This window comes from Prunus dulcis, chromosome 6 (genome assembly GCF_902201215.1).
Source record: "Prunus dulcis chromosome 6, ALMONDv2, whole genome shotgun sequence".
Taxonomy (NCBI): Eukaryota; Viridiplantae; Streptophyta; class Magnoliopsida; order Rosales; family Rosaceae; genus Prunus; species Prunus dulcis.
In genome coordinates this window covers 3162585-3184076 of record NC_047655.1, presented here as the reverse complement: position 1 = coordinate 3184076, position 21492 = coordinate 3162585, and the positions used below count along the sequence as shown (strand labels likewise).

General features: G+C 36.3%; 3 protein-coding genes across 5 annotated transcripts; all 3 read right to left on the bottom strand.

Moving 5' to 3' along the window:
• Positions 1-841: 841 nt before the first annotated feature.
• LOC117630657 (40S ribosomal protein S26-3-like) lies at positions 842-2933 on the bottom strand. The gene is made up of 5 exons (XM_034363356.1): positions 2800-2933; positions 2604-2696; positions 2350-2434; positions 2068-2198; positions 842-1214 (listed from the first exon to the last, which is right to left on the bottom strand). Exons 1-5 carry the CDS (start codon positions 2800-2802, stop codon positions 1134-1136), a joined length of 393 nt encoding a protein of 130 aa, XP_034219247.1. The 5' UTR covers positions 2803-2933; the 3' UTR covers positions 842-1133.
• Positions 2934-3493: 560 nt separating this feature from the next.
• LOC117630656 (superoxide dismutase [Mn], mitochondrial-like) lies at positions 3494-5591 on the bottom strand. Of its 2 annotated transcripts, XM_034363354.1 has the most exons (6): positions 5186-5589; positions 5041-5087; positions 4809-4934; positions 4627-4683; positions 4242-4319; positions 3494-3896 (listed from the first exon to the last, which is right to left on the bottom strand). In XM_034363354.1, exons 1-6 carry the CDS (start codon positions 5493-5495, stop codon positions 3804-3806), a joined length of 711 nt encoding a protein of 236 aa, XP_034219245.1. In that variant the 5' UTR covers positions 5496-5589; the 3' UTR covers positions 3494-3803. The 2 variants fall into 2 exon arrangements, with proteins under 2 accessions (XP_034219245.1, XP_034219246.1); XM_034363355.1 differs by lacking the exon at positions 3494-3896 and having other exon boundaries at positions 4247-4361; positions 5186-5591.
• A 9952-nt stretch (positions 5592-15543) lies between these two features.
• Positions 15544-19494, bottom strand: LOC117632335 (UDP-xylose transporter 3). 2 transcript variants are annotated; one of them, XM_034365779.1, is made up of 9 exons: positions 19231-19494; positions 19041-19096; positions 18745-18916; positions 17696-17880; positions 17349-17416; positions 17013-17145; positions 16682-16843; positions 16302-16574; positions 15544-16045 (listed from the first exon to the last, which is right to left on the bottom strand). In XM_034365779.1, exons 3-9 carry the CDS (start codon positions 18863-18865, stop codon positions 15935-15937), a joined length of 1053 nt encoding a protein of 350 aa, XP_034221670.1. In that variant the 5' UTR covers positions 18866-18916; positions 19041-19096; positions 19231-19494; the 3' UTR covers positions 15544-15934. The 2 variants fall into 2 exon arrangements, with proteins under 2 accessions (XP_034221670.1, XP_034221671.1); XM_034365780.1 differs by having other exon boundaries at positions 19236-19494.
• Between the last annotated feature and the right edge of the window lie 1998 nt (positions 19495-21492).

Genomic DNA, 21492 nt, shown 5'->3' with positions numbered 1-21492 from the left:
TTAGCAGCTTTCGTTATCATCACTTTTGACCTTTTTTTTTTAAAGTTTCATCATCCGATTACGGACGCAACAACAACACATGCATGTTTGCTCTGGCTCTTTGTAGACCTGGCATCCAATTCCTAATCCCACGGTCCACCTGTTAAAAAAATAAAAAAACATTGCATCCTTCTCTCTTTCAACTATCAATTGCCAGCCATCCTTATCCCATTTGACGTGCTTAGAATTAAATTGGATTAACTCATAAAATTCAAGATCTCATTTGACCGTGTTTGGTGCTTAGAATTAAATTGGATAACTCATAAAATTCAAGTAAGAAATCAATGCAGAGTTAAAGGATGTATCATTTTATGAGATTAGAAAAATAAGTTATAAAATGTTGATATTGCACATATTAAGGGAAGCGTCAAGCCAAACATAGCGTTAGAAGGAAGTAGGGTATTTGGCTTGCCTTCTTAACGGTATTTGAAGGATAAAGCAAAACCAGCTGCATTCAACAGCGCCCACCGAAAATCTGCTGAAAAGCATGTTAACGCATCACATCTTCATTACCATTAGCTCTAGCGGCAAACAATGCCAAAGCCACCTAATTTATGAAGCTAAAATAGGTAAGAACTGGGAAAATGAGATCATCTGCTTTTTATTCAGTGCCAAACATTGTATCCAATTATTTGCACCCATCATAACAGAAAATTGAAGCACGTGAATAATATGCGTTTCATTTCTTTTCAAATCTTTTTTTAGCATTTCATGCATCAACCTTTTCAGGTAATCAAACCAGGCGGTCGCAGCGGATCAAGGATCATCCCAACAACCAGGTCAAGTTCTTTACTAAAAGCCATTGCTCAAACGAATAAAATTGATGGAAACTTGTAAGAATATCACTTCATACTAGAGCCATTGAAAAGAAAAAAAACTCAGGTTTTGAATCACCTGCTACCTTTTCCAATTACCTTAGCACAAGATGATACTATGACATATAAGATTAAACTCAACAAGATACTACACACTAGTCATAATCAGAGTCAAACACGCTTTCAACAATAAAATGGAAATATGGCAAAGGCAGCAGCCAAAAGTAATAGCCTCAATGCACATCCTCAAAGCAACAGAGCAGCAGGTGTTGTGTCTTTTCATGGACGAGCAGCTGATGCTCCAGCTGGGCGTGGAGCCTGACCAGGTGCACCAGGAGCAGCAGGCCTAGGTGTATCCTCCTGATATGCACAAAGAGAAATAGAAACGTAAACTAAAAGAACATGGAAGAGATGAATCATATACGCAAATAAAAACCTAGACGTGCAAACAGCTGAATACAAAAATCAAAAGCATATATTAGAAATTTTTTGGGAGAAAATACTCCGCCAGTGAATATAGAGATAATACTATGATGGTAAATATAATCATGAACTAAGGCAACAAATTCAAACCAAAATCATTTGCCAGTCCAGCTCCTCGATGTCATTAACAAAGAAAGCACAATGATTGCACAACCAAATAATGTGAAGCGCATCATGCCAAGTTTGAACATTTACCCAACTTCTTCATGAAAAAAATAAGAACCAGGAAGAAAACAGCAAACCAAGTTTCACTCTAAGTGCTTAAAGCGTGCACCCAGATGACTAGCACAAATTTCTAATGCTTGCAGATTTGATAACCTCAATGCAAATGCATTTGAGTCTAAAAATTAACTAACCAACCTTGCTCGCTATTTCCACAAAAAGAAAAAACATACAAGTCCTGACTGTATCCTAAGAAAAAAGGCATATAGAACAGAGTCTTTGACATTGGGTACATTTGAACCTTATTAAGGAATTCATCGTGGTATCAGGTATTAGCTGCTACATTTATGAAGTTTGTACATATACAGACTCATCCACTGAAATATAATGTACAATGTTTCAATTCTAGACACCAAATTATGAAAAGATACAAGTATTGAACAAACAGAAATCATCGGATTTAAAGAAAGTGAACCTCACACTGAACCATAGACTAAAAGGCATAGAGGCAGAACCTAAAAGCAAATAACAGATATAAAATAAATGGCTGACGAAAATTAGAACATACCCGACGCCTGAAACGCTGTGGGGGTTCACGGTTCCTCCTGTTTTCCCGCGATCGAACCCTCACAACGTGAGAGTGGATGGCGCAAGAAACACAGTATTGCATCTTTGCATACAGCTTAGGAAGAGTGTAAGCTTCAAATAGCATTCCCAGTAAAACATTATCAGCACAATAATCAATATCAAAATGCAAAAATTAAAACAAAAAACAAAATCAAATACGCAGATTACCCATTATGATGAAAAAAAATTAAAACATTAAACAGAAAAGGAGCAAAACAATTACCATCATAAACACAAGCCTCCTGGACATCCCTAACTGCAGCTTGCTCAACAATGTTCCTCACCAGAAACCTCTTGATAGCTTTGTCCTTTTTCACACAAACCCAATACCAAATTTAGCCTAAAACTAATTAGAAAACCAAAACCCACTTGAAATTCCTAATAAACCTAGAAAATTCATATTGAACTTGGTTATTAAAGCTTATACTTTCTAAATATTTAAACTCCAATGACAAACGAAAGGGTGAGTGAAAACACCTTAGGGCAGCATTTGCCACAGTTAGAGCAACGGATGAACTTTACATGGCCACGGCCATGCTTGTTTCTCCCGCCGTTTCTTCTCTTGAAAGTCTGCAAACAGAGACATATACAGTGAAAGAGAGATGAGGATGAAGATGATGCAATGTGAAATTAACATTGAGTTAAACTGAAATTTTGGGGAGCTAAGCTTTACCATAGTGACTGATTTCCGAGAATTGAACCCTAAGCCGTCTCGATCTGAGCTTTCTGCTGCTAATGCTTCGGCGGCCTTTCAGTTTTATATATACAAGAGGACGATATATATGCGCTTTTTGCACTAGGGTTTTGCGGGGTCTTACAATCCACTCGGGCCGGGTCCGCTAAAGTCCGTTTGTTGTCATTTTCTTTTTCCTTTTTTTGGGGGATCAATTTTTATTATTATTAAATATATTTTTAATGATTTTTTAATTACTATCTTCATATTTTCAAGGTTAAAAAGATTTTGTTTTCTTTTGGTCAAAAGTTTCATTTTGGGTCTTCGTCTGTAATTCTTAGGGGAAAATAATTGATTTAATCCTAAAATACGAGGGAGAAAAGGAATAGGGAACGTTCAAGCTGAAGATGATTTATAGACTGTTATTGACATTTTTCACTTTGTTCAATTCTTGGTTACTAATATTTTGTCTGTCATATTAGTATTGTTTCAAGAAATTTCGTTTCACCATCCCTAATTTTATTTCAAGTATGATTTTGCTAAGGCAGATGTAATAATTTCTCCTTTCAAAATTGGGATTGCTCGAATGTCCCCCTTTCTTTTCAACTCGAAATTGCTCAAATCCAAACCCTAAACAGTGTTGTGCACAACCATCCACAAACCAAAACCATCAAACTGTTTCACAAGTGATCCATGGGCAAAGATAATTACAAATCAAAATAAGAAAAGTGATCTACAATATGGAGCTCCATGCTTCACCATTGTCAACTTAAGTAAACAAATAATTCATTTGTTATACAGGGTTTATTACACACAAGAGGAAAATAGATTCACAGAAAAAAGAAGAAAAAAAGAAACGAGTTCGCGAAAGCTGATACCCCACGCATCACCAAAAATGACGGGAAGTCTCATTACAAGTTTTGGACTCCCATCAACAGATGCCTATTATTCCTGCACAGACTGGACAGACCCTACCTGCAACTTACCAGGGCTGTGGCTTTGCCTCAAGGACATTCTTTCTCATACACATCGCTTGCATATTTCCAGTTAATAACCTTCCATATGTTCTTAAGATAATCTGGCCTCACGTTTTTGTACTGCACAGATGTCAATAGTTGAAGTTGCTAAGGTATATTTCATAATGAAGAATCAAGACAGACAGTTCAAGGCCTAAATAGCTTAAAGCATGAACTTGATAAAATCCCATATGGGTATATCAAAAAGTCAGTTTCAGACATCACAGCAAAGTATAGATGAATTTCAGGTGTCATTCCACCATATAATTTACCTTTTTATCAAACTACTAGCACACCTTCAGTATCTCAAGTATCGGAACAAAGCATCTAAAAGACCTTATTGAATCAAGCACTTTTGTTCAGTGTCAATTAGTTATGAAACAGCCATATTCCGATAACAAAAGTACTAAAAAACAGCAAATTTACCTGCAAGTAGTAAGCATGTTCCCATACATCTATCCCCAGGAGAGGAACATAACTTGATCCTTTGGCAACAAGCGGATCCTACATAAACTTTAAGTTAGGCAACACAGTACGCCGCACATCCTGGAAATTGGAATACTAATTTACCATCAAGAGAAGTAAATTCAATGGAACTAAAAGTGTGTGGCATCTGCGTATCAATTAGCTTCAGCACAATAACGCATTAAAAGTACCCTTTAAATTATCGGCGGGAACCAATGAGTATGTAAAAAGCAATAGATATAAAACTTCAAAGCAGCACATAGCATCTCCACATCTAAAAAACTAAATGGTGTATATACCAAAAGACTTCAATTGAATAGCAAAGCACAAGTGAACTACACTATACCTGATTGAATGTGGTTTCAATAGAAAGCCTCTTCTGATCTTTGTCAAGAGCAAGCCACTATCAACAATTGAAATACACATAAAATCTTAATACTTGGGTTGGGTCTACTCATTTTGCGAAAATCCATCAAAAAACTTTGAATGGAAGAAACAGCAAAGCAAAGTAGCAGCAAAAGGACCTACCACCCAACCAGAACCTTGCAAAGCAGCACCTTCTACATTCACTTTCTGAATCAGGGAATCTAAGGAACCAAACTGATTCTCAACTGCCCGTGCTAAGGAACCCTTTGGAGGCTCACCACCTCCTTCCTGCCCATTACAATTTATTATACAATTTCAAAATAGGAAAAAGAAAGCCAAAATATTAAACCCAAATAAAATCAATACAAAATTGGGACTTGGAATATGAACGTACTCGAACAGGGGTCAGATTTTTCCAGAAAACAGAGTGGTTTATATGACCTTCCACATCAAAATACCCATGATTAATCAATTAATTAATTAATAAGTAAATAATAAAAGAGATATCAAATACAAGGTTGAGTGAAATAAGAGCGAACCTCCGCCGTTGAATTTGATGGGGCTCTGTAATTTGACGATGGTGGGGGAGTGGCCTTTGGCCATGGCCTGGTTAAGGTGCTCGAGGGCTTTGTTGAAGTTGGTGACGTAGGTCTGGTGGTGCTTCTGGTGGTGGAGTTGCATGATCTCTCCGCTAATGTAGGGCTCCAGTTCCCCATAGTCGTAAGACAGGTCGGGCAGCGTGAAGATCTTCAATCCACGGACTGTCACAAGCCCTAACCCCAAGCCTAAGCCCCCGCTATTTCTGCTTAGAACTGCTAGGCCTCTCCTGCTTACAGCTCTCAGCGCCATTTTCAAAGATGAGGGTCACTAGGTTTCAGTGGAAAAATTGCACTGGCCACAGCACAGCCTGTAATCGGAAAAACTTGTGAACGACACGTATGTAATAATAGGGCTACAATTTTAGTGTTTACAATATGTGTGGCTCACTAAATTTTCTCTCTACGAGAATTTCTCTCTGCTCTCTTTCCTCTCCACTTACTCACCCTCTTTCTTCATTCTCTTCCACTTCTGTCTTTCATCTATATCAATTTGCAGGCAGGAGGGTGGCCTATTTATAGGCATGTTAAATGGCACCCGTGAATAAAAGAAAAGACATAATGATGTTTCTACCCAATCATCACTATTCACCTTTTAACTATGTAGGCTTCACCCATTCTACTTTACATGGGCTTCACCCATTCTACTTTACAACACTCCCCTTTGGAGATCACATGTCCCTAGATTGGTTGCCTCATTAAAAACTTGCTTGGAGAAAACCTAGTGAGGTAGAAAACTGATAGAAGGAAGAAAGAAAAGTACAACAATCTGTATAGCATACTTCTGGATGCTCCCCCTGATTAATATCTCCCCCTGATGTCTTCATGACTACCTTTTGGAGTGAGAATCTTTCGGAGTGAGTGAAGGATGTAGCAATTAATAATTCTCGTAGTTGAGTAAGTAAATATATTTCCAGTGAGCTATCTCTATGTAAATCATAAAATTTTTCAGAGTCCGCGTTTCCAACAAAACTTGGGCTATTTGTAAGTTCACTTGAAAGAATATGCCCGTACATGGTGTTATGCGGAGATAGCATCAAATATACCTCACATCATCCCAAAATGATGGTGATGGAGTTGAGCCCTATCTGGAAAATATGATGTCCGGTCCAATATACTTCCGAAAAATCCTTAAAGTGTCCAACGGATAATCCTCATAAAAATGCTTCAATACTTTCTTAGTATAAGCAAGAATCTCGTTGGCATAATGCTCGATCTTTAAGTCGAGACAAATATTTCTTGAACTCTTCAGAAGCTTTAATGTGTTGCAAACACATTATAATCAATATACTCACTGAGGCAATTTATGCACATTAACATTGAGTACAGATTTTGTGCTTCAGGCACATGTCATTCAGGGACTTGCTTCATGCAATTTCAATCCTTTCAAGGATTTTGTTTAAAGGGATTAAACTTTATGACACATTATATAGCTTTAACCCAGCTATTTATACATCTTTAGGGAATCGCTTCTGGTGATATGCTCCGTGCATTTAATAACCCTTAAAGATAACATGTTGGTCTCCGTAAATGTGCAATAAAGGGGCACAATTGAATCTATAAATATGGAGAAAACCCAACATTCCTTGTTTATGCCAAAAAAACATTGTGTCATACAAAGTAGGTATATTCCCTTTTATTCCGAACACCCAAGTATAACTTTCAGTATTAACAAATTTTGGGGTTCGTACTGTGGGTTTGTTCTTTCACGTTCATTCTCATCTATAATGGAATTACCTCATTCCATTTTGGCCAATGATATTGTCGACATTTAATAATTGAACGTGGTTCCAATCAACACAGCCCATTGATGATTTGAGTAGCTACTCCAAAATCAAAATTTGTCATTCATCAATTCATGATCCCACCATTCTCATGTGCATGCGCATACATCAATTATAAGCATTTCTTTGCTTTTGGGTACCCAAGCCACTTCAGGGGGCTTTTATTATGTGAGAATGTGGATTATAACCTCCAATGGAGCGTTATTTTATAGTAGGGCGTGGATAATCTCCATTTAGGGAGTTGGAACATTTAGAACCCATATATCTGTCATGCTGCAGGCATGCCACAGATTAATACATACATGTCAATTAATTTCTGGGACTTTAACCCATACAATTTGCTACGCATTAGGCGTGCACAATATCAATATTGACATGTCAAAGGATTGTCCTTTCGGGACTTCAATCCACATCATTTGCTACGCAACAGGCGTGCATCATATTGATCACTGCTATACCCATATTTTGTTCTTATGGGACTTTAATCTGTGCAGTGTATTATCAATGTATCCAACTTGCAATCTGTAAAATTTTGCATTAATAATTCATGGATACATACAAGCCATTCTTTTGGAACGGACTTATCTCCCCATTTGGTTACCTTTCAAGATAAAATATCAAATAAGTATATAAGCATAAAATAACACAAGTATTGCTTACATCCTTAGGTGGGAGAAACTTTTCTCAAGTATCATTCAAGCTTGTATCGGCCCAGTAAATATAATGTAGTGCTTGATGATCTAGTTATATCCTGCAAGAGCAAAAATCACAATTCTTTTCTCTGTCAAAAACAAATAACCCTCAGAGTTAGGATCACTTCATGGATTCTTTCTTCGGATGTTCATTCTAAAGAAATAAAATCCCTTATGAACAGAGAGTTATAAAAAGAAAGAAAAAATACAAAAATTGTGATATTGATTGCAAGGTAAGGTAAGCAATCAAGGAAGGAAGCTGGTGGGAGCAGACAACAAGCTCTCATTTCTCCTAGTCTAGAAGGACCTCAGGAGATTAGAGCATAAGGTCGCCTTCACAGTTCCCTAATGCAGCGGAAACGCGATCAGGGATAGTCTCGCTTCCTGAATGGATGATCAGAGATAGTCTTGCTTCTCGGGCATATTGAGTGCTTACTAATAAGAAAAACAAGTAGATATCGCATCACTAGGTATGGAGGAAAACTGGATGTCTTCTGCAAAGAAAATTTCGTTAGTAACACATTTATACACAAATAAAATGAATAGGTAGAACCGGTGAATTTCAAATTAACCATAGGAAAATTGCGAGATTCTCGGGGTACTTTTGAAAAAGTAGCTCCGTGAAATCCGTAAAGCAAGATCGGCTTTGAAAAATAATACTTGAAAACGCCGAAAGTGCCGACAGGCATTATTAGAGGCCACGTGAAGTTTTGGACTCTGGAAAAGAAAAAGATAATATGGGGATTCGAGAAGATATTGGGATCCTGGAAATGTTGCCACATTTTCGTCTATAGATATTGCCTTTGCAAAACTTGATTGGAGCAACTGCGTTTCAACTCAACTTCCTTCATTTTCTGAAACTTTAGTTTTTCTAAGACTTTCTTCAAAACCTTCTTAAAATGGCTTCCTCTTCTTCCTGCCCAAATTATTTCAATTTAAATGATGCTCCCACAACAACCAGTGACGCCAAAGTTTGGCGTCCATCCTTTGTATCCCAAAATCGTCATCTCACAGTTAATGATTCTGTGATGATGAATGATGCTACTGCTGTCATAGTAGCTAGGAATTTCATTACTCCAATGGATGAAATGTTGTTGACAGGGAGGTCTGAGGAAGAGGCTATTGATGACTCAATGGCTTTTAGCATTCAGAGTGCTACTTCTGTTTCTAACATGGCTGATCGTTTGCGTGCTAGAGCAAACGAGGTTCAGAAGCTAACAACTGAAAATTCGTCTCTTCAAAGAATGCTTCATGAGTCTCAACAGGAGGTTGAGAAACTTAAAGGAGAGAATAATGCCTTGTTGAAACTGGTGAGTTCGTACTCCGTTGATACACTGAGAAGGCTAGACATGCTGCAGGTCTCCAATGAAAGAATTTTGGGAGACCACGAGAGGCTCATGGCTAAGCTTAAGAGGCGCCGTCCTCTTCCTTCAGAGGCTTCCAGAACATAATGTAATTTTATAGATTTTACAGGGCCTGCACCTTCATTGCAGGTGGAAAAAATCTATCTGTTATATGCTCCTTTCCTGTTATAATAATTGCGCACATTCTTAAACTTGTACCTGTGGTTTTTACGTCTTTTCAAAATGACGGTTTGGAACCTTGTGCCTTATAGGTTCAAATAACCACATCGACTCTCCCAAATTTCATATTTCAATGCATGTGAGCCCAGAACTTTTGGCCCGGGTTAAACACAAACTCATAATTTATTCGCCCTTTTCAAATGGACATGAAATATGGATTGAGTAAAAGCCACGATAATATCGCAATATAGTAGTGAAGAGCATTAACTACTATATACCCACAACTTCAAGTTCAGGATCTCTCATATATTTGGATCCATGGGCTTCCGGCCCAGATATAACAAAATATGTGGGGAGCCTCAATTCATCATTTGAGGTTTATACTGATATTATCCATTTCACGGTGTATTTTTAACAACCGGAATTCACAAAATATATTTCTTCCTTGAGGTGTCGATTATAACATAATCGAACTTTATTAAATTCATCATTCTCTTATGCCAAAGAAATATGTGGTGTACCACAATTTGCAATAATACCTCAAGGGTTGTCCATTTAACTGTTGGAACTTTAGGTTCTCAACACTGTTAGATTTTGAACTTCAGGCCAAAATCACATATTCTCATGGTATGGACATTCAATCCCCTTAGATTTTGAACTTCGGGCCAAAATCACATATTCTCATGGTATGGACATTTTTACAATTTTTGTACATATTTTGGACTTCAAGCCCTTACATAATTGTCCATATTTTGAGGAACTTCTGGCATCTCATTTAATTGCTCATCCATGAGTTTAAGGAACTGCAGGTTCCCTTTTGTATATAGTGACGGTTTACCCAAAATGGTTAATATTTATGTATACGTCACTATTCATATATCCGGTACTATTCATCAAGTCATGAATACGTATCTATTCATGTGTACAGTACATTTGCCAGTACAGTTATTATCCATGTGTACGGCACTATGAACCAATACGGTACTGTTACATCATTAAGGAACCCCAGGTCCTTATTTACATGTCAGGGATCAAGGACCCTCAAGTCCAATCACATGTTTACAAATATAGTACCGGAGAGACTGCCAGCTCTCATATTAATATCATCATCAAGGATCTTCAAGTCCTGATGTAATTGTATGATGAGGATCAAGGAACTTCTGGTCCTGATCTGCATACTGTAAAAACTCATCATACAGCACAATTAATCCATAAAATAAATTACTGGTATGGACGATAAACCCGCACCATACTTTAAATAAATGTAAATGTGCGGTAAAATAAATTCATAAATTAAATTGCTTGTTGTATGGACGTTAATCCCGCACCATACCTTAAATAAAATTAAATGTGCGGTAAAGTAAATTCATAAAGTATGAGGGTTAATTCCACATCATACTTTAAGTAAAAGTAAATTTGCAATAAAGTAAACGTGCTTGTATGGGCACTAATTCTGCCCCATACATTTAAATAAAAGTAAAGGCATGGACGATAAACCCGCGCCACCCTTTTAAATAGATACTGTTGTATGGGCAATAATTCTGCTCCATACATAAAAATAAAGGCGTGGACGATAAACCCGCGCCACCCTTTTAAATAGATACTGTTGTATGGGTAATAAACCTACACTATACAGTAAATAAAATAAATGTGGGGATAAAACCACCACTGAATAAGATAAGAAAAGTATTAGTATTACTAACGGCCTTCCACTAATAATATGTTTAATATTACCAAGAATCTATTTTTGTTAGTGGTTAATAATAGAATAGCAAATAAATATACTATATTATATATATATATATATTGTCAACTTGAATTGCCTCCCTTTTTTTTTTTTTTCTTTCGGTGGAATTCCCCTCAAAACTAGAGGAAATAGGAAATAATATAATATTATTATATTAATATATGTAACTAGAAAAGTAGAGACAAACCATCTTCCTATAATTTTGTAAAGGCTTATTATCACAAAACGTCCCTAAGGTTTATGAAACTATCAGATTGCATCCTTAATGTTTTTTTTGGTCATTCGTGGTCCTCAAGGTTAGTATGCATGATCACAAATGGTCCCTGCCGTTAGGTTTCGTCAAAAACTCTGTTAGTTTGCTGACGTGGCATATATGTATATCACAAAACATCCTTGAGGTTCACAGACTTATCACAAATGGTCCTTATGAAATTTTTTAATTTTTTAAATTTAAAATTCATAACATTTTTGTTTTCTTTTTAAAATTTTATGAATTATAATTATTTTAAAAAATATATTAAATTTTAAATACATGTGACACTATATTATTGTAGATGTTGGCTCCATATATATGCCACATCAACAAACTAATGAAGTTTTTTAAAAATAATTTAAAATTCATAAAATTTTAAAATGAAAAAAACTAAAGGTTTAGGGTTCATAAATGGTCCTCAAGATTAAAATCCTTCTATAAATGATTTTTTTCATTTATAAATAATTTTAAAAAGAAAACCAAAATTTTACGAATTTTAAATAAAAAAATATAAAAAATTCATAGGGACCATTTATGATAAGTGTGTAAACCTCAGGGATGTTTTGTGATATACATGTATGCCAGGTCAGCAAACTAACTGAGTTTTTGACAGAACCTAACGGCAGGGACCATTTGTGATTGCACATACTAACCTTGAGGATCATAAGTGACACAAAAAAACATTAAGGATGCAATCTGATAGTTTCGTAAACCTTAAGGACGTTTTGTGATAATAAGCCATTTTGTAAATAAAGTGGGTGAACGTGAATCTGCACAAGTTCCTCCTGTACACCTTTACTTGCTTTTTATGATCAATATAATTATATAATATTAAAATAATAGAGAAGATAAGGGAGCAGAGATCTTATCGCTTATTCTTTCGGTGGGTTTTGCAGTTCTCATCAAAGATGCTTTAGCACTTTCCTTGGGTCAGTGGCTAAGAAAAATTTGTGGACGAGAACAAGGGTGCTGTGCTTTTTCTTCTTCCCCATTACTTTTGTTGAATAATCTGAGAAAGAGTTGGGGGGCTATCGGAGCGGAGGCTTCTGCCATTGCAGCTCTGTAAGCCTTGTGTTATTTGCAGAAGAGAGCAAAAGGTTAGAGCTTTGATGGGGAGCTTATTAAAGGAGATGAGGGACGGTGGCCACACAGTGGTTGATACTTGACTTGGGACTTGGATCTGGAGCATCCATTATTGGACATGTGGATGAAAGAGAAACTCATCATTGCAGCGTCTTGCTTTCTTATCAGCAGGCCAAAGATTCGGTTCTAGGAACCAGAATTAGGAGGAGGTGCATAGAGTTGTGAGGAGAGAAAGAGAGAGAGAGCGTTGAGGCACTGAATTTAGAGATAGAGAAATCGTGCTGATAACGTGTTATAAAATGAACTGGGATATGTGCTAAAATATTGAGCTGCACGTAAAGTAAATGAGACACAGCATTTAACGAGGTTCGGCTATGCCTACGTCCTCGGAGAGCAGTAGCAGTAACTTTTCCACTATATAATAATAGGGCTACAACTTTAGTGTTTACAATATGTGTGGCTCACTAAATTTTCTCTCTAGGAGAATTTCTCTCTGCTCTCTTTCCTCTCCACTTACTCACCCTCTTTCTTCCTTCTCTTCCACTTCTGTCTTTCATCTACATCAATTTGCAGGCAGGAAGGTTGCCTATTTATAGGCATGTTAAATGGCACCCGTGAATAAAAGAAAAGACATAATGATGTTTCTACCCAATCATCACTATTCACCTTTTGACTATGTGGGCTTCACCCATTCTACTTTACATGGGCTTCACCCATTCTACTTTACAACAATTGTGATATTTTTTTCAATTCTTTTTCCCCCATTTTTGTTTATTGATAATTTAGAGCATTATTCATTACTATTAGATCATTAACCGAGTCTCTATTATCTTCTTATAAATTTTTACTTTTCTAGAGTTAATATATATATAAAGAATTTAGAATCATATTATACACATACTATAGTTGAGAAATTTCACTTTTAATATTCGTATTATACACATACGTATGATTTTTCATGTTTAATACACTTGGTTTTTTACAACATTTTCAATAATACACAAAAAATTAACGTATTATACACATAATTTTCGCATAATATTGAATAAAAAAATTTTATATTAAAAAAATTAAATCTATAAAGTATATATATCGAAATTAGCAAATTAGTATCTATAAAGTATAAACTAATGCAAATAGACAGTCCTGATCTCTTGGACCCCTGTAGTCCAAGAGATTTATGGTCACTCACCGTTGGATGTAAATTCAACGGTTGACTTGAATCGGGTAATAATCATTTATGTCATATTGCATTTATATATATCATTTTGAACCATTGGATTAATATCCAACGGTGGGTGACCACAATCTCTTGGACTCTTGTGGTCCAAGAGATCGGGACTGTGCAAATAGAAGGGTCCTTTTTTTATAATTTTTTAAATAAAAAGTATAGCCGCGCGGCTATACCCCTTTTTTAATTATAGAAAAATAGTATAACCGGCCGGCTATACTGTCTTGACACTTGTCGTTGAACCGCTAGTTGGGCAATGGGCGCTAGGCGGTCCCTCCCTTTTTTTCCTCCAAATAGTATAGCCAAATAAATACAGCCGCCCGGCCTTACCGGTGTCCTTTTTTTAAAAATTTTAAAAATAGTATAGCCGAACGGGCTATACTCTTTGCATAGGTACTGTTATCTTTTAAAAAAAAACAAGTTTTTCCCCATTTTTGTTTATTAATAATTTAGAGCATTATCCATTACTATTAAGAGGTATGCTAAGGTTATGCTCTTAATAGATAGTTAAATATAGGTAGGCTACCCTACCCCATCCCTCACCGAATTAGAAGCTGACTCAAACCAGTACAGGAGAAGAAGGGCTTAGCTTAGACTAGGCCCCAAAGTCAAAGCAGAAAATGGGCGTGATCAGCTATCTATCGGTATGTGAATGAGCATGGAGGGAGGCAAATATGAATATCTGCATCAACCGTTTTGGTCAAATTTCCTTTTCTACGAATATTTTCATTCAAAAGCTTGCGGCTTTCCTGTAGGAGCTGAGCTGCATGGCAGAGCCTACGCTGAAGTTATGCCTCCTTCGGCGGAGGGAACACTTGCAGAAATCAAAATCCAGTTGGGAGATATGGCAAACACTTTCAAGAACTCTAAAGTTTGCTAAGGCATGCTGGTCCACAAATAAAATGGACAGCACAACAGAACGAAACATAAGTTACCATGTTCTATATAAAAGCTTGGAAACTAAAAGTCTTTTCGCTTTTGGTTCTTGTGGTATAGAACAATCATGCATGCTAGCTTTATTGCAATGGAGTCCAAGCATCATGTTTTCTGCTGCAAAACATATATAGATAACCCTCTTGGGAGTTACTATATTCTAGTACAAACAGATAAGAGTCCAGCCTTAATTTGGCACGAAATCGGTTGGCCATGTTCTATGTTACTCAAACCAAGAGGCGAAGAGAAATTTGTTGTTTCTAAAGTAACTCCACACATTGAAAAACAATACTTGCAGCAACAACAGAGAAAGTAAAGGCATTATAAACTTACCCACTTTCAAGTTTCATCATCCGCAAAATTGACCGCAAGATCCCAATAATGAGCAACGCCAGCATCAGCAAAAATCTTCCGGGCAGCAGCTTCAGTCATGCACTCGTGAACAGAAAATCTACTGAAGCTCGGTCTGGCAACACTTCCTTGCCATACTAACACACACTTGTTAGCAGGCTTATCATTGTTTACATCGTCATCTTCTTCTTCATCATCTTTTACAGCTTCAGCCCAGTTTATGCGCCTAAGCATAACCTTAGCATACCTCTTAATAGATTTGCTGCCACCTTCAACAACCACTACATTCATACCATCTGAGTCTCTATTGGATAATGCTCTAATAGATTTAGGCCATTATTCAAGTCTCTATTGTCCCCTTTTGAGTTTTTACTTTTTCACAATTATTATTCGTATGAATTATTTAGTATTTTGACGTTTAATACTCATATTGTACATGTATGTACATATTTATCGTATTTGCATAATCTTTTTGTAGTTAACCCAACTGAATAGATGAACATTTTTCTTTCCTGGAAGACAATCTCAACATACGGGTATACGTTCTTAACCATTTAGATATAACATTACTTTTGCAGATTTGAATTCAAACATTTGCTAATTTGCAGATGTGAATTCAAACCATGCAAAGAGAGTTTTTTATTTCAAGTGATTAAGCATTCACCCATGCACCGAGATTCTGAGTTTGATTTCCACCTCTCCAATATCGAAGAATAAAATTATACATTTTCATATAATTCAGAACATCAAGGCTAGTTGACTCTCTTCACTAATGAAACTAATTAGTAGAAACTAACCAGAAACAACAATTATGAATACTTTTCAGTGTTTGGGTACAACAGTGTACATCTGGCTTACCAAATTCTGGAATGAATCCAATTGGTGAAGCCTGATTCCGACAAAATTAATAACCAAAACTGCTATATAGCAAAAGTCATTTCTTTGACTCTGAAGGATACTTCTACAATAGAAATTATAAAACCCATACAATGCCACATATAGAAACCCTTTGCCAGCAACATCTTCATCGCTGGAATAGCTCTTCCCTGCTAAATTCAATCTGGCACAAATGAACCACAATAGATTGAACAGGCTTTAAGCATGCAGGTCCTTGTTCGAATTCCATACAGGGACTTTTGAATCCTCCCCTAGCATCCCACTTCCGTTTTCAACACCTAATAGAGGATCAGCTTCGCTTTCTTTTGTCTGCAACCAATTTGTGGATAAGTTGTGTTAGCAGAGCATTTCCACATGATATATTCAAAAGTATTCCAGGATTAAAGGGATAAATTGAAGTAAAATATGACAGACCAATTAAAGGATGAGTGGGAGTTAGGGAGGGAGAGGGAGAGAGAGAGAGACCTCCTATCATATTAATTTTGTGCAGACTAATATCTCAGATAACAAAATGGAAATTATAAAAAAGAAACATGTGAACGAGATATGAAAAAACTGGAACCACCTGGGGCAACTGTTGGGATCCTTCATTAGCCTTCCGCTGGCTCTCGAGAGTGCAATAATAAGAATAGAGTACCATCCCAACTACAGCAATCAATATCCCTAAAATGTTGCGCCAGCTAAATGGGTCACGGAGTAGAATGTAGCCAAATGCCAAAACAAGGCATGTTTTCAAATGTCCAAGGACCTGATAGGTTACTGCAGACGTCTTTCCAATAACCAAAAATGTACTGAAGTTTACAGAGACAGATATCAGGCAGGACAGAACAATGAAGAACTGCAACATAGACAACGTTATGGTTACTATCAGAAGGATACCAGATAAAGAAATGTTTGGATAGGGGGGTCAGGGTAGGCAGCCCTGTGGAAATGTCGAATACTCACCAGCACTTGAGGGGTATACGCGAAAGCAAAAACATTTTGATTAGTCAAAAGTCCATCTAGAAATGGACCAACGATGAACAAGGTTATTGCTTGATAGGGACAAGACTGATACAAAAGTTGGGTTGAGGACACTTTGAACTTCTTCTGGATGGTATTGGTCATCTGAACAACTGTCAAGGTCTAAAACAATACATGCTATCTTAATGCCAAATTATGCAGATGCCTTCTTTGTCTATTTTGCTTGTTTTTCTTATTAAATGTGCTTTATTTAAACATGAAACATGTGATAATGCAACCAATGAAATAGAAAATTCAGTCCAGCTTAGGATACAATCTGAGCAACACATGTTGTGAGAACTGCAAGCAGGGACAAAAAGGAGCCCAGGGCATTGAGCTGAAGATCAGTCACTGTTGCAACTCCAACTCCCAAAATAAGGATGGTGAGTGAAAACTGAACACTTCGACTATTAAAGTGGTAAGGAGTGTCAGACCCAGTACACAGTTGTTTTAGATGAAAAAACATTTACAAAGTACATTCATAATATAGCCACACAGGTAAAAAGTGAAATAGCATATAACATGCTTGCAGGATAGAAAAACTGCAGTTCAAACTGACCTACTATAATAATTTTATCAGATTACGTATTGAACTATGACAAAGACTGACCTGAACTTCTTCCTAAAGAAAAGGGTCTCCAAAAGAACAGTACAAGGGATGATTGCCAGTTTTGTCATCTGAAGTAGATAATTAAGATATAATTTATTCAGAAATGTTCATATAAAAAATTTAAACTGCTGAGACAGTAGTTTGATGGATTAAAGAATGAATGTGTGATATCATTAGGTAAAGAAGTAAACAGTCAAAGCACGAATGGGATCACGTTTATAAAATATGAAATTACAGAGGCATGATAGCTAAAAACATTAATAGTTAAGCAAGTCATTGTGCATGATTGGGAAAGGTGGGGGAAAACCATAAGTTGGGGAGGCAGGAAAAAACAAGAAGAAATTTACCTGGTAAAAACCAACGGAATTGAAACCCAAGCTCAGATTCAGAAGTCCAATAGAGATTCCATTTAGAATTCCGAATCCCATTACAGAACTAGCATCAAAAGGTTTGTGTTCGAAGAATTTCATCCATAATGCAATGTGAAGAGAACAAAATGTGACCAGAAGATGCCAGCTTGTCAAAGTTGTGGCTGTGTATCCCATAATGTGAATCAGTAAGTACATTAATATTTGAAAAAGTGAGTCATATATGATGATGATGATCAAGATATTAATGTAAAGAAACGTTACGATAAACAAATAACTTTAAAAACTCGAACCTTTCCAGATAAAGTTAATACAAGCAGATTGAGATTTCACCATTCTTTGAATTGCAATTTGTTGCTAACATATGGTGGTTTTCACTAATATATAATTTTTTTTAACCTCAACGTATTTCCACTGATGACATTATCACAATGTGTGCAATATGGGGGGCACTTAAATGATTCAAAGAAAAGAAAAAACAAGTAAAAAGGGAAAGGGAGAAATAATTTCCAACCCACATACTATAGACATTTGGTGTCACATAATCCAAATAACAAGAATGAGATTTAATGATTTTAAAAGGTTTTAGAATTTCGGCTAGCAAGAAACGACAACAAGAAGCAAGCCCGTTCAATTTGGTAGACAATGTATCCATATGAACCTTGTAATGCCCATCAATTGGACCTGTTTTCCATTGACATGGCTGTACTTGTCTATAGGTCCTTGGTCAAATAACGTCCATTTCTGCATTCATCACCAACCATCCCTTCGGTCTCGCATCAAGGAAACCACATTCATACTTTTAAGTTCACCAGCCAAACTTACTAGAATAGTTTCTTTTCTAAAACTGCATGAATTTAAAAAATAACATACTATTATTATTTAAGGTTATCTTGAAACCTACAATGTGCATGGAAAGAATTCCAACTACTCAAACAAAGCAGAGCACCAACATATACTGCAACACCTGAAAGAATATTAAACCAACAACTTACGCCAAATTTCAATCAAACAGATGCCTTACTCACCAAAAGTGAAACCAAGTGTGCTAATAAGCGCCTTGTTGCAAATCACAATTGACACGGATGACACGACTGACAAACTCAAAGCCCCAATGGTCCCCAGGTGGAACTTCTGGCTGTCTCCCATTTTCACAGTCTTGCAGTCTTGCTCTATTCACAGCCCAAGCTTTATATGGATCTAGCAAACCCAGACAGCAGAATTCAAACAATGTCCAGCCATTTCCAGCAACAATAGAAACAAAACATACCATATATGACCATATACAGAGGTGCACATACCAAATTAAGCATTGAATCCTTACCTCATTATAACATACTAATCCAAAATTTGAGGTAATTCAGGCGCAAAGCAGCTCAACTGCAACAATGGCAGGCAAACACATAAAATAAAAATCAAACCGAGATTCGCTCCAATCTACGATTATGAAACCCTAGATCTGCTACTTCGTAAAGAAACAGCAAATCACAGAGAAAAAAGAAAGAGAGAGTTACCGTACAGAAACGAGAAGGTGAAAGCTGAAATCAACGAAAAACAATAGCTCAAACGATCAAACAATCAACTGCGGTTGAAGAAAGCGAGTGTTTGATTTTAAACCAACTGTGGCATTGATGGCGCGTATTATGAGCTTGTTCTTGGTTTAATTCTCGTGTCAATAATCAAATGCAAATTGCGATTTAGTTTTTGTTTTTGTTTTTCCGGGTTTTGTTGACTTTTTGATTCCGATTCAGGGACGGCCTCTTGTTACGCCGCATCAGCACGTGTATTTTATAGTGGTGGAAAAGTGGGCCCCATTTAATGCGATCTCTCTCTCTCTCTCTCTCTCTCTCTCTCTCCCCCCATTTCTATTCTGATCTATGGCTCTCTCATTTTCAGTTGCTAAGTTGCCAAATTAAACGTAGCCCTCAAGTGATTTCCTACCTAATTTTAATATTATTTTGCTCCCTTGTCACGCTTCTACGGTGGTTGGTACAGATGAACTACCACCGACACTGTCTATATTTATTTTTTAATTATAAAAATAATGTTATATTTCCCATTTTAGAATACTAGGTTCTATATTTGGTCCATCTTTTTATTTTTTTGGTAAAATATTTGGTCCATCTTTTTAAGTATAAAAAAATAAATGTCATATTGATGATTTTTTTTAGAAAATTACTTTTTTTAATAGGATTTTAGAAAATTATTTTATGAGTGTGACATTTTTGTTTTCGATTCTAACTTCTTCTTTTTTTGTTGGAGCAGATGCTCTATAAAATAGAAGCACCCTAAAAGAGTACAAAAGATAGCAAGCAAACCCTTCTAAACTCAAATATGAGAGATATGGACAATAACCTAATTTTAAAAAAATATTCACGACCTAAACCAAACACACAGGAACAAAAGAAGAGGAATCTTGAACAACGCTTCAATCAATGCACCAAAATAGCAGTCTAAGAGCATCTCCAACTTTGGTGTCAAACATGCCACATAGGCATTTAACAGCTATAAACAACATCTCACATCTCTCCAATCGATGTGTGAAAGCTGATGTGGAATGAAGGCTGGAGGTTGAGATTGTGTAAAATGTCAAATTGCCACATCAGCCATAAAATTTAAATTTGATGTTTGGTATTTGACATCTCCCTTAGAGCTCTTAGATATTTAAACAATAAGAGTTTTAAAAAAAATGAATGAAAAATAAATGTAAAGCAAAAGTTAAAAAAAAAATAAATGAAACAACATAACATTGGCTAAACCGAAAGCATGGTTGATGTGGCTATGAAGCAGTTAATGGTAACAAGTCAAAGCTATCTGTTGTTGTAGTAAGCACCAAACCACGGCTAAATGTAGACATCGGGGAAACCACTAAAATTTCAATGGAGACTGATCGGAAATGTAAGGCTAGGCTGCCCATAAAAAAATAATCTGTGTTTGAAAACATCAATAAAGCTAATGGGTTCCAACCACGGTAGTGGTGGATTTCCTGGATTCCTCCCCCCCCCCCCCCCCCCCCCGCGCCTTTCATGATACCTATAATCGAATTTCAGTGAAATTTCTTTTCTCCAATATAAATATAAAAATAAAATAAAACAAATAAAAGACACCATCGAAAATGGAACTCATGAGATTGCCTAGTATGCCTACACCCAACAAGGGAAGGAGAAAAGAACCAAAAGAACAACGATGCAACCCCAGAACCTACAACATAGGTACCGTGAGGGACAAGCCAAGGCAAACACTAGGCCTTACTCTGCCCACAAAAAACACGGTAGAGACGAACAATAATGGAAACAAAGAACAATACAAGCATATAAAATCAATGCATGAATCAATCCAAATGCAAAATAATGAAATTTCTTGACTAACAAACCTAATTTAATTTACAAAAATGATTAAGGTAATATATGTACCAAAAAAAAAAAATTACAAATTTGTCATCGACTCTTTGTACCTCATCTTTTTTTCCTTAAATATCATCGGATTTTTAATGTACATTTCCATGTTTTCATACAATTTATACTTTTGAAAAATATTTAATGATGAAACAATACAAAAAAATTGATGTTTACATGTACATTATTCTAGACCTCTAAAATTGATGTTTACGTGTACATTTACCATTTGACCCAGCGGTGGATACTCAAGTACTTGTGTGACCTTGGCACATTGCGTCGGCAAGTATTGGGAGAGTACAAAAATTTTATTCACTATTCCAACTCCAAGTGATGTTTTGATCTAAAGACACTTTCTCCCGAGTTCGAGTAATGCTGCGT